The sequence below is a fragment of the Chiloscyllium plagiosum genome, chromosome 36 (assembly GCF_004010195.1).
Source record: "Chiloscyllium plagiosum isolate BGI_BamShark_2017 chromosome 36, ASM401019v2, whole genome shotgun sequence".
Lineage (NCBI taxonomy): Eukaryota > Metazoa > Chordata > Chondrichthyes > Orectolobiformes > Hemiscylliidae > Chiloscyllium > Chiloscyllium plagiosum.
Genome location: NC_057745.1, coordinates 26,896,159 through 26,909,752, shown reverse-complemented (window position 1 = coordinate 26,909,752; position 13,594 = coordinate 26,896,159). Strand labels below are relative to the sequence as shown.

General features: G+C 42.3%; 1 protein-coding gene across 1 annotated transcript; it reads right to left on the bottom strand.

The window, feature by feature from the left end:
* Positions 1-803: 803 nt before the first annotated feature.
* LOC122541062 (small EDRK-rich factor 2-like) lies at positions 804-10,571 on the bottom strand. Its single transcript, XM_043677574.1, has 3 exons — positions 10,501-10,571; positions 3,642-3,750; positions 804-1,251 (listed from the first exon to the last, which is right to left on the bottom strand). The coding sequence occupies exons 1-3, from the start codon at positions 10,505-10,507 to the stop codon at positions 1,176-1,178; spliced, it is 192 nt and encodes a 63-aa protein (XP_043533509.1). The 5' UTR covers positions 10,508-10,571; the 3' UTR covers positions 804-1,175.
* Positions 10,572-13,594: the final 3,023 nt, after the last annotated feature.

Genomic DNA, 13,594 nt, shown 5'->3' with positions numbered 1-13,594 from the left:
TTGCTTTGATTTTAAAGCAAAGAAAAACAACTGGTGCAATATGGATACAAGATAAAATCACCATTTACACAAAAATAACCATTCAACCCTAAGTTCATTCATCCATCCAGTAAAATCCAGTATAACTTCTCGCAAGCTTGAATTATTCAGAAATTTCAACACTTTCCCTCCAATATGGTATTTGGAATTACCTTACCCAATAGAGAGAATTAATTGTGAACAATTCCCCAATGTTTCCGTGACTCACTTGTCTCAACATAATTATTAACTCAGTTTGATATTGGCTCTTCTGGTCTGAACAACTGACATTTCCTCAAGCTTGTACAACTTCGCTGGTCCACATCTCACCCAGAGAACAACCCAGTCAATCTGATCATCAAAGTAACAACCTAATTATCTTTGATTTTTTATAGCACCATAGCAGAACTGTGATCCATAAAGTGGCAACTGCCATCAAATCTCAGCCTTCAAAAAGAAAACTAATTGCAAATCACTCATTTTATTTAATAGGCTTCAGCACACATTTCCTTTACTTACTCCAAACAGCCCTAACTATAGATTTAAAATTAGCTTCCGTCAGGATGAAGTTAAGATTTAATTTGTACATGAAGCTTACAAAACAAAAATTGAAATATTGCAGTTTTTTAAAAAATACCTACTACAGTAGAACATTACAAACCTAATTGGGTGCTAAGAACTGATCCATTTGTGAATCAAAGTAAACCACAGGAGCTAAAAAAGATTTTTCAAGAATGGCAAAGCTTTAGTGGCAATTTAAAGACAAGCAGCTAAATCCAGCTTAGTCAACTTAAATGCTGTCTTTATTAAAACAGAATTTAAAGGGTTAGCGTTGATACAAAAATACAAGGCTGGTCACAAATCCAAATGCAAGCATATTTTCTGCTTAAACTGGAAATACCTCAAATTATGCTCATGCAAAAAATGCACCTTTACAGCACGAGGTCTAATACTGCATCAGTACCAATTCTACAAGCAAGACACGTTCCTTTGCATTAAAACATGGCATAATCCCACAGAAAGGTACAACAATGCAATTTTCTGAAGTATCGGAACCCAATGTTTTAAATATGTTCAATATTTGAAGACAAAGCCGCGTTGCTCGTTAGATGCACCCATCCAGGAAAGGTAGGTAGAGTGCCAGTGATGTGGGCGCGTTAGTTTGAAGTTCCTGCATTAGCTCCTGCAGAATTTTTATTTGCTTTTTGTTTCTGCTGCATTATTTCAGCATCCCTGCAAGAGTACAAATTATACACCATCACATTTCCAATAATTGATATGAATATATGCCTGGATAATATTTATTTTGTATATCCACCCAAGAATGTGAGATTGAAAAAGATAACTGTCATGTAGAAAAATTAACGCTGGAGGCAAAGTGGGATCCCCTTTGGGCTCTAGTCTGGGGATCCAACAGTTGAAATAAATCAAATTTACACAGCTCCTTATTTTAGCACCTCCCAAACCCAAAATTACTTCTATAAAAGGACAAGGGTGCAGATACATGAGAACACCAAGCCCTCCTCCAAGCCACACAATCTTGACTTGGAAATATTATCCCTTCAGTGTCATTGGGTCAAAATCCTGGAATTCCCTCTCCAGTAACGTTGTGGGTCTACCTACAATACATGGTCTGACTGCCATGGTTCAGCCAGGAGGAAGTGCGGAATGCAGATGCTGAAGATCAGAGTTGAAGAGTATAGTGCTAGAAGAGCACAGCCAGTCAGGCAGCATCCCAGCAGGAAAGTTGATGTTTCAAGCATAAGCTCTTTATCAGGAAAGTGGAGTGGCCCAAAGGGGGCTGAGAGATAAATGGGAAGGGGGTGGGGCTGGCAGTAGCTGGGAATGTGATAGGTAGATGAAGGTGGGGGTGAAGAGGAGGGTGGAACAGATAGGTGGGAAGGAAGATGGAACAGGTCAGACAGCACTGAGTTGAAAGGTTGGATCTGGGATAGGGTGGGGGCAGGGGAAATGGGAAACTGGTGAAATGCACATTGATGCCATGTGGTTGGAGAGTCCCAAGGCAGAAGTTGAGGTGCTCTTCCTCCAGGCATCAGGTGATTAGAGTTTGGTGGTAGAGGCAGCCAGGGCTTGCATATCCTTGGCAGACTGGGAGGAGGAGTTAAAACGTTTGGCCACAGAGTGGTGGGACTGTTTAGTGCGTGTCCCAGAGATGTTCTCTGAAACCTTCTGCAAGTTGGGGTCCTGTCTCCTCATTGGGAGCAATGGACTCAGGAGATCACGGTAAATCTGTCATATCTGGAAGGATCCTTTGGGGTCTTGGACAGAGGTAAGGAGGGAGGTGTGGGAGCAGGTTTTGCACTTCTTGCACTGGCAAGGGAAGGTGCCGTGACTGCGAGGTGGGTTGATGGGGGGGCATGGAGCTAACAAGGGAGTCGCAGAGGGAATGGTCTCTCTGGAATGCAAATAGGGGTGGAGAGGGAAATATATCCCTGGTGGTGGGGTCTGTTTGTAGGTGGTAGAAATGGCAGAGGATGATGCAACGTATCCAAAGGTTGTTAGGGTGAAAGGTGAGGATCAGGTGGGGTTCTGTCCTTGTTGCAATTGGAGGGGTGGGATTCAAAGGCAGAGGTGCAGGAAATGGAGGTGGTGCGCTGGAGGGCATCGTCAACAACGAGAGGGGGGAAATTGCTATCTTTGAAGGAGGCAGCCATCTGAGATGTTCATGGTGGAATTAATCCTCCTGGGAGCAGATGCAGTGGAGGCGGAAGAATTAGGAATAGGGGCAGCATTTTTACAGGAGGTAGAGTGGGAGGAGGTTTAGTCCAGGTAGCTGTTGGAGTGCATAGGTTTGTAGTAGATGTCAGTTTTGAGTCAATTGCCGGACATGGAGATGGGGAGATCCAGGAAGGGGAGGGTGATGTCCAAGATAGTCCAGGTACAAGGTGATAATGAAGATGATGAATTGATCAACCTCCCTGTGTGAGCATGAGGGGGCACCGATACAATCATTAATGTAGCAGACGAGAAAGGTGGATAATGGTGCCGGTGTAGTTGCAGAAGATCGACGGTTTGTATACCCGAAGAGGCAGGCATAGCTGGGGCCCATGGCTACCCATTTGTACTGGACTGCAGCAGAGGTTGATCAGTTTATCAACTTCACTGATACCTTCCATCTCGACCTCAAGCTCACTTGGACCATCTCGATTGCAATGGTTCACCACCAGCTTTAAGGGTAGCTAGGGATGGGCAATATTGCCCATATACCATGAATGAAAAAACAATACAAACATTCATTCATTCTTTCATTAAGTATGGTGTAGATTTTTAGAAACTACTTAAGTTACCAAATACGTGAACTACTTTTTTGTTACAGTAATCAACAAGCTTTTTTGACCCCGCCTAAAACTTTATTTAGCCCCATCCACATCTAGTTTTCGGAGAGGATGTATAGCTCAAATGTCAACCACAGATGCTAACGGGCCCATTTTTAATAATGCCCATTGTTTGCCTGTGTCTGTACCCAACTCCACACTAAAATAAAGTTCATTGACAAAAATACAGAATCACTTGAATTGCTCATCAAGGTGCAATATTTTGGTTCCAGATCATCAGTTAACTGTTTTATGATTTACAAATTCAGTTGACACTGTTTGGTTTACCTCTGCTTTCTGGCTGCAGCAGATAAACCATCATCCTTTCTTTTCCGTTTACTTTGCTCACTTGATTTTTTTGCATTTTTCTGACGAGCAAGTTCTCGTTGATTACCACCTGGGAAGAGAAAAAGTCAATGGTGACTCCCTCAATTTGATCAGGCCTTCTGCATCACAATAACCTATTTTTAAAAAGTGAGCTCTTCTGTAATCATATCTTAAGATTGTGATCCAGTCGAGAATACACAAGTTTCCACAGAGGGAAAGATTAGGAAAACTGATCTCAGCCTTTATCTTACCTGAAATATACAAGTTACTTAGTAAAAAGGCATAACCTTTAAAGCTGTCTAATCATTATCTCAGTGAGCTTATCTGCCACACCATCCACTGTTTAAAATGAGTTATGACACCTGACCAGGTTTGCACTTGAAACAGGAAAACATGTAGAGGTCTAGGTGCTGCTTATTTTCAATTAGTTTCAGCAAGGTATTTCTAACAGGCAAGAATTAAGTTTCACTGTTATCAGGCCAACTGGTAAAAAAAAAAAATCACTAGTGAGCTAATGTTAGACTTTTTCAAAATATAAAGTTTGAATTATTGCAACAGTAACAAAACCACAGGCTTTGTTACTAACAGGTTTATACATAACTTGCGAGTCTGAATAGTAGTTGCACTTTAAGCATAGATGCAGATTAGAATAAATATACATCGAAGAAACAGACTTCAACGTAAACTAACCAACTTGACTCCTGCAAAGTTAGCATTTAAATTTTAAAGATAATTTATACGTTGGTTTTCTTTTCTCAGATATAATCAACATAACTGGGCTACCTCTGAAACAGAGCTCAACCTCTTCAGTGTAGCAGGTTCTTTTTTCTAATTTTGTTGAAGAGAGATCAATTCACCAACCTAAGTGGAGCTAATTCGATTTAGGCAATTTGCTATATTGCACAAAAAAAAACTCATTCTCAATATAGAATTAAAAACAAATAGGGACCCTGCAGAATCCCCATCGAAATCAGACTCAAATGAATTAACCAGGAAATTGAAATTTTCTGTTTGGCAATTCCTCAAAATCTGCATTTAAATTGGAGTCATTAGATAGTTGCAATGAAATTAAGCAAAATAGTCAGGAAAAGAACAATTACTAAATATTTAACAGCCTTAAAACTGAGTAACTATTATTAAGCAGATTCCATCCTTGCCAAACAATCCAATCCCAGTTATCAGGCTGTCAGGAGCTAAACATTTCAGAATATGGCAGCTGACTGCAGTGAAAGGGGGCATGGTTTGCTTTTTTTGGGGAGAGTTCTGCACTACAAAACAAACGTCAGGATGGAGGTATTGCTCTGTATTTGAGGGACACTTCAATACAATCTCTGCAGAAATGCTGCACTCTAGTTTAAAACAAAAAGGAAAATCTGGCCCATAATTCTCAGAGGTAGAATGTTAGTAAGTTACTGCCACCAGATAATAATATTGACAGTTTTCTATTCTGAAAGTGGTCAAGTCAGTCAGATCAGGTCTTAAGTAAATCATGTGCTGATCTGCACCGTGTACTCATCTGAGATTGAAAGTCAAGTTTTGAGAAACACTAAAACAGATTAGTGATAAATTTTATTTTCAACAAAAACAGAAATTTCTGGAAAAGCTCAGCAAGTCTGGCAGCATCTGTGGAGAGAAATCAGAGTTAACGTTTCTGATCCAGTGAACCCTTCCTCAGAACTCAAGGGTCCAAGGAAGGGTCACTCAACCTGAAGCATTAACTCTGATTTCTCTCTGACAGATACTGCCAGACTTGTACTTTTCCAGCACTTTGTTCTTGAATTTGATTTACAGTATCTGCAGTTCTTCTGGTTGCCAATTTTATTTTGCTTCCTCCATGGCATCCGCCATGACACCTTTCCCATATCAAATGTGTAGAGAATCTCAGTCTTCCAGCACAGAATGAGGTCATTTACACCCATTGTACCTGTAAAGATTCTTTGAAAAACTACCCAGTGAGTCTCACACCTTCTGTTTTTAAAATCATGGATTTTTCATGAATTACTCGTTGGTTTAAACTGCTGATATACAGTGTTATTTGAGAGATATTTTCTGCCATAGCAACAAACTCATTTGCCTTTTAGTACAATTTAAGTCTTTTTAAATGTATTCTAAAAAAGTCTGCTTGGCATTTCCAACAATAGACAAGTCCAGATGAAACTGAAAAGCTACTCAGATTACAGGAGATTCTTCAAAATATTGGGCCTAATAAAGATTTGAAAATGCGAGACTAAGAAATATGGTAAACTTACAAAAAGAAATTGAAAGTTCTGCTCATTGAGCTCAGACATATTCAAGAGATTTTGAAGATACTTCAATGGCTTACAATAGCGACAAAATAGATGCAGCTTTTTAATTGGGAGAACAGGAAAATCCTGACACTTGTACCTCAAAATGTATTAAAAGCATGTAAATTATCTTTTGGCATTTTAAAAATTGTTATCACTCCTAACTGAACTTCAAAAAGGACATCAGGTACCATACTCAGGAAACATGCTCCCATATCTATTGCCAAGGGACAAGCAGATGTAATGCAATTGACAAAATTGCGGAACTTCAGTTTCTGTGCACGGGCCCATAAATTAATTATTAACAGTCAGTTAAGTGTGAGATTTAAATTACTGCTGAGAAGAATTTAATAAGCTTCAGTATAGTATTCAAATCAGATCCTATGGCATGTTTACTAAACTAAAAAAGAGCTCGATATACTGCAACTAATGTGTCAATGGTCATTAAACTCAAATCCTTGTGAATTTGCAAGGGTAGAGCGTACGTTCACAGGAGAGTTATTTACATACATGGAAAAAGGGAAGAAAACAGATGAAGGGTTTTACAGCAAAGCAAGTCAGATTTAAAAATACATTGGCAATTTGTAGCCAGTAGAAGAAAAAGTGCTCAACTGGTCCCACTGGATGATACATAAAATTTATAAAAACATTATTTTGAAGTTGAATCAGATGTTCAAATTCCAACAGTTAATCATAGATTCCCTCCAGTGTACAAACAGGCCATTTGGCCCCAAGTCCACATCGATCCTCTCAATGGACACTATAGTCCATTTAGCATCGCCGATTCACCTAACCTGCACATCTTTGGACTATGGGAGGAAACCCATGCAGACACAGGGACAGTGTGCAGACTCCACGCAGACAGTTGCCCGAGGCTGGAATTGAACCCAGATCCCTGGTATGGTGAGGCAGCAGTGCTAAGCACTGAGCCACCCCCAAGTTTCAGCACAATTGTTTTAATAAAAAGATTACCAGCGTAGGCTGTATTAAAATGTGTCTAGTCTCCTACAAAAGGTGCAATTACCCACAGGAAGACTTTTTATTGTGGTATACTAAACAGCAAGTGGATTGTCCATCATTGTCACTCACTCACCCCAAAAAAGGATAAATATCAAGTTAATAACATACAAGATTGAGTTAAAAAAAAACTTGTTTAGATCTCCCAAAGTGGTTATTTGTACATATTGCTCTCTATTCCATGTCAGAATGGTAACTTGAAAACTGAAATGAGGCCAAAATCTGAATTACATATCAGTAGATATGGAAATGCTTCCAAGCCAACCAGCGGCTTTCATTTTAAATGTTTACATTGGAATGCTACTTCGTTGGTTTCAAAATGCCATGTGTCAATGATCAGATATTGACTAACGGAGCAGTACTGAACAATTTCTAAAACTTTAGATTGAATAATACCATATTGCAGTTTTGCTTCTATTGAAGAGATGAACAATTCATTCTAAAATGCAATTGTGATGCAAAATGTTAAACAATTGAACAGTAAATCCCCCCCAAAAAAGTGCTTTCCTCAGCAAAAGTTATATTACAGGGTAACCCTTTCCAAAACTCCGTTGAACAGCATGATTTTCTGAAACAGAAATTAATTTGGGCTTAAAACACCCAATGACAAAAATTGGCTCTGCCTCCTATAATCTCTAACAGGACATATTTAGGTTGTATAAATGCAGATTAGGAGGTGCAACTATTCGTATAATGTTACCAGTCAAAATAAAATGAAAGCTCAAAACATTCAGGTAGTTGCAAAGCTTCAAGTATAGCCCATTCACCCAGACAGAGTGGACAATGGTACCCATTTGGTTAAATTTCAGCTGCAATTGTACAAAAAGTTTCCCCCAACACCCTAAACAGGTGTGTCTTGAAAGTTATTGTCTTTAAAACTCGACATTACACTGGCCCAAATCCAGTCTCCAAGCTTATCCACCTCACCTCAAACTGAGGCAGTCTGTGTAACAAGCAACATGATGTGAACAATTAGGCTTAAGCGCCAATAAGTAATTATTCCCAATAATTGGAGAGATCAACTATGACAAGTTGATAGTCACTTGCATTACCCATTTGCAGAATTAGCTACTATCATCCTCCCCAGGAATTACCACTGACTAGAAATGAGCCATATACATAGCTTGGCTACAAGAACGGGACAGAATCTGGGAGGTTTCCAATGAGTAACATCTCCCAACTCCCCAAAGCCTGTCCACAATCTAGAAGACACGTCAGCAATGTGAAGGAATACACTCCACTTCCTGCTGCTTCAATAACAAACTAAAACAAAGCAGTCCTTTCATGGAATTCCATCCCATCTTCCACATTCACTCCCTCTACCACTTATACATAAATTGTTGCAGCGTGTCCCATCTACAAGATGTAATACAACAATCTATGATTCTTCCTTCAAATCTATCTGGAACGGCACCACTATGAACTATAAATTCCCTCCAAGCAATATACCATCCAATCTTGGAACATTACTGCCCCTTCACTATAACAGGGTCAAATTCCTGTAAGGACCTTCACAATGCTGTGAGTATACCACACAAACTACAACAATTCTAGGTGCTACCCTACGAGGACCTTAAAGGTTATGGGCAATAAATGCTGACATATCAATTGACACCACAGCCCATGAAGGAAAAGTATCTACGAAAACAGTAGATGCAAATGTTTGACAAGAACCCCATAAAATTGGAAAATAGAAAGAACATAATCAAAGACTCCTCCCAGCACAGTTAAACTCTCTTCCAATAGACAGAAGATACAAAAGTGTGAAAACTCTTAGAACTGATTCATCCCTATTGTTACCAGACTTATTAAAGAACCTCATGTTACAGTTCTGCATCTTCTCTGTAGCTATAACACTACTCTTCTACTTACTGTTCAAACTTAAAGGTATAATGTGTCTGGTTAGCACACAAACAGTACTTTCACTATGTCAGTGCATGTTACAATATTAAATCAGTTAAACTTTGACTTGTTAATAGCATTCAATAGCATAGAGACAATTTCCTCAACTTATGAGGGAAATAATTAAATGAGAGCCAGGAAAGCAAAGAAAAAATTTACAATATATTCTTTCCTCTCACTTACCCACCCCGACAAGAATGAGCTAATTTCCCTCAAACAAGCTAATATTGTGGTGACTTTCTAAGCCACAACACATTGTGTCAGACAAGGTTAGTGTGTACTGGGGAGCAATGGCAGACAAACAGCTGAAAGATTGAGAATCCTTTCCCAAAGGGCTGAGAATGCTCTGTCAATGTACAGGTACAGTGTCTCAAAACGAGAGAATAAATCCACACTCAATTTTGGTCCTCAGCAGTTCAGGGTTCAGACAGTTTATAGGTGGCCAAGCCAGGATAGGTGAGTTCAAAAGTCATTCGGAACAGAAGGCAGACACGCAAAGCCAACAAGCCAGCAGTCAGTCAGTCAATGCAGCACTTGACCAAAAAAGACCATTATTTATCTTCCTCATCCAATGATAGTCTATCTTTGCATGAATTTGTCAGGTTTTCATAGAGATGGATTCAAAACACTGATTCCTGTAACTTTGAGAGCACTGAGATTTTTCAATATAAAGCTAATCAAAAGAGAACATGGCGTGGCAGAGTTAACATGAATCGTCGGTTTCTGGATTAGTGGTGCTGGAAGAGCACAGCAGTTCAGGCAGCATCTGAGCAGGAAAATCGACGTTTCGGGCAAAAGCCCTTCAATCAGTGACCATCTAATCGTACAGCAGGGCCGATGGGCCAAAGAGCCCCCTTGGACTACACATTCTCGCTCACAATACGACTCTACATGCATATTGTCAGCAGTCGGACAATCCCTACTGAAAGCAGGCCATTCAGCCCATCGCGTCCACACCGACCCTCTGAAGAGCATCCCACCCAGCCACCCCCATTCCTACTCCTGTAAGCCTGCATTTCCCATGGCTAATCCACCTGACCTGCACACCTTTGGACTGAGGGGAGGAAATCGGAGCACCCAGAGGAGACCCACACAGACACAGGGAGAACTCCACACAGAGAGTCGCCTGAGGCTGGAATTGAACCTGGGTCCCTGGCGCTAACCACTGAGCCGATCAACTTCCACCGCTTCCACTCGAGAGTCAGGGCCGGGGCCGGTTGCTCGGGCACTGTGGCCCCATGTCTCTCCCCCACTCACCCCAAAAAACATAGAGCTGCAGGAGGAGCGTGCCGCCCCCTCCCCTTTAACGGCGGCTCCGCCGATTTATTTTGAGCCGACTAATATTCCCGGAGTGCGGACGTGGCAGGGAGGAGCAGGGCCCGTCCTGACAGGAACACGCCGCCCGGGGACAACAAAAACAAAAACAAAAACGGGGAGAGGGGTTAGCGAACCCGGAGCCTATTCCCCTCCCCCCCAAGTTCCCTCAGAGCCAGCGGGACCGTCAATCCCGGCCATAGGCCGGGGCGGCGGCGCTCGCAATCCCCCTTCCCCCGGTTCCGAGTCCACGGCTTAATCGGGAGAGGGACACCGTGTATCTCTCTATCGCCGCTACTCACGGGTCATCCTGTCCTCTTTGTTGTCGATCGCCCTCCTCCTCCTCCTCCTCCCCCCCGGCCCGCCGCCACCACCACCACAGCCGAGTCCGCTGCCGCCTGATAACCGTCGAGGGCACACGACCTCCAGTGCAACCAAACCTGATCGACCGCCTCCGCCCACCGCCTCCTGATTAGACACAACCGGCACGTGCTGTCCCGTGTATGGCTTGGACGCTGTCAATCATCTGACGTCATATCGCTGCAAGTGAGGTTGCGTGGGCGGTCACGTGGTGGAGGGTTTCATGGGTGGGGGAGGGGAAGTTGCTCCTTTGCCCATTGGGCCCTTGTCCTTGTTTTAAACCAAAGCCTGGCACTTTTCACAACAGATTTAGAGTGGACAAGCAACAGATTGTCATTTGATGAATTATCTGACCCTGCCTCCAGTACTATTTCATCGAAAATGTTCATATTCAGATCCATACATGAGATGGATGCTTTCAATTACCAGAATTAAACACCAGAATATAGTCCAGTTGGACTATATTCTGGATTAGAGGTGCTGGAAAAGCACAGCAGTTCAGGCAGCATCCGAAGTCCAGCATGTGTAATGCAGAATCTGGTTTCCAGCATCTGCAGTCATCGCGTTTTACCCAGTTGGACTATAACTTGGTGTTATGAACCTTTAATTTTGTCCACCCCGGTCCAATACCAGCACCTCCACATTCAATTATCAGGGAATTTTGTATTTCAACCTCTTTACTCTTCCCCAACAAAATCCCTCTGATCATCTACATGCTTCAGTGTCCGCCACTGAATGGTTGGAGGAATGTTAGTGCTAACACATCCACCATTCCCTGATTGATAATAAGAGATGAAAAGTGGAATGAAGCAGATAAAATATGGATGTTACATGTATAATACACAGTGACGATCAGGCTCACACAGGAATTGTCAAAACAATTAATAGATCCTAAGGGCGAGTGTAAGAAACTTAGGAATTTAGAATGGAAAAGTTGATAGAACAGAGAGAATACTTAGCACAGGAAGTCAAAAATATTGCACCCACGAGACTGGATTTTGCATTCTGTGGCAAAGAAACAGAAATCTCAAAGAGATTTCACCATGTCTGTCCTCTGGGTTTCCCATTTTCCATTTTAATCTGAAACCAAGTGCCACACATCAGTGATGTCAGCTAATCATATTAAAGTATTTAGCAGGCATATAAAAGCATTTAAGAACATAAGAGTAGGAAAATGTTATTCAACTGCTGAAGCCTATTGTGCCATTCTAGATCACGGCTGATCATTTACATCAATGCAATATGCATGTTATATCCTCATTTTCCTTGTTGTCATTAGTAATTAGAAATAATCAATTTTTGTTTTGAACATATTTAATGAGAGAGCTTTTATAGCCCACTGCGTTAGAAAATTGCAAATATTCACCATCCTCTGAGCGAAGAGGTTCCTCCTTATTTTAGTTCTAAATGGTGTGTCATTTAGATATGTTCAGCGATATTATTACACATCGCTGGAGTCGGGGACCAGTGTCCCCTGGTTCGAGGAGAAAGTGAGGACTGCAGATGCTGGAGATCAGAGTCAAGAGTGTGTGGTGCTGGAAAAGCACAGCAGCTTATGCAGCATCTGAGGAGTGGGAGAATAGACATTTCAGGTAGGAGCCCTTTATCAGGAATTCCTGATGAAGGGCTCCTGCCTGAAACATCGATTCTCCTGCTCCTCGGATGCTCCATGTCCCCTGGTTCTAGACCACACAGCCAGGGGAAATATATTTTCTGCATCACCTCTAATTCTTCTAAACTCAGAAGAGATTCAAGAAAAGAAAGCAATGATCTATTTGGATTTCCAGAAGGCCTTTCACAAGATGTCACAAAAGATGCTGCTAATAAAGATAAGAACCCATGGCATTAGGGAAAAGGTATTGGCATGGATAGAAGCTTGGCTGACTGACAAAAGACAGAGATAAAGGGGTCATCTATGGGATGGCAGCTGGTGACTAGTGGAGTTCCACAGTGGTCAGTGTTGGGACCATAGCTGTTCATGATGTGGAAAACAGAACTGAGGTCTATTTTGCTAAATTTGCAGATGACTTAGTGACAAAAGGTAAAAACAAGGACTGCAGATGCTGGAAACCAGAGTCTAGATTAGAGTGGTGCTGGAAAACACAGCAGATCAGGCAGCATCCAAGAGCAGGAAAATCGATGTTTCAGGCAAAAGCCTGTCATCAGGAATAGAGGCAGGGTGCCTGCCTGGGGTGAGGTGGGGGAAGGGGAAATGAGGAAACTGGTGAAATCCACATTGATGCCATGAGGTTGAAGTGTTCCGAGGCGGAAGAAGAGGTGTTCTTCCTCCAGGCGTCGGGTGGTGAGGGAGCGGTGGTGGAGGAGGCCCAGGACCTGCATGTGCTCAGCAGATTGGGAGGGGGAGTTGAAATGTTGGGCGACAGGGTGGTGGGGTTGATTGTTGCGGGTGTCTCGGAGATGTTCTCTGAAGCACTCTGCAAGTAGACATCCCATCTTCCCAGTGTAGAGGAGACCACATCAGGAGCAACGGATACAGTAAATGACGTGTTGATGTGCAGGTAAAACTTTGATGAACGTCAAAGGCTCCTTTGGGGCATTGGTCAGAGGTAAGAGGGGAGGTATAGGTGCAGGTTTTGCAATTCCTGCGGTGTCAAGAGGGGAAGGTGGGTTGGTGGGAGGGTGTGGACCTGACAAGGAAGTTGCGGAGAAAATGGTCTTTATGGAAATCAAATGGGGTGGGGAGGGAAATATATCACCGGTGGTGGGGTCCATTTGTAGGTGACAGAAATGGCGGAGGGAGATGCAATATATATGGAGGTTGGTGGGGTGGAAGATGAGGACCGGGGGGTTCTGTCCTTTTTGCAGTTGGAGGGGTGGAGTTCGAGTACAGAGGTGCGGAAAGTGGATGAGATGCTCTGGGAGGACATCATCAACCACATGGGAGGGAAATTGCGGTCTTTGAAGAATGAGACCTTCTGGTGTTTTCTGTGGTGGAACTGGTCCTCCTCGGAGCAGATATAGCCGAGACGGAGGAATTGGGAATAAGGGATAGCATTTTTACAGGAGGCAGGGTGG

Coding starts and splice junctions, on each gene's coding strand:
- LOC122541062 (XM_043677574.1), bottom strand. Junction 1,252..3,641: donor GCTGCAGCCAGAAAGCAGAG/GTAAACCAAACA, acceptor GTACTCTTGCAG/GGATGCTGAAATAATGCAGC.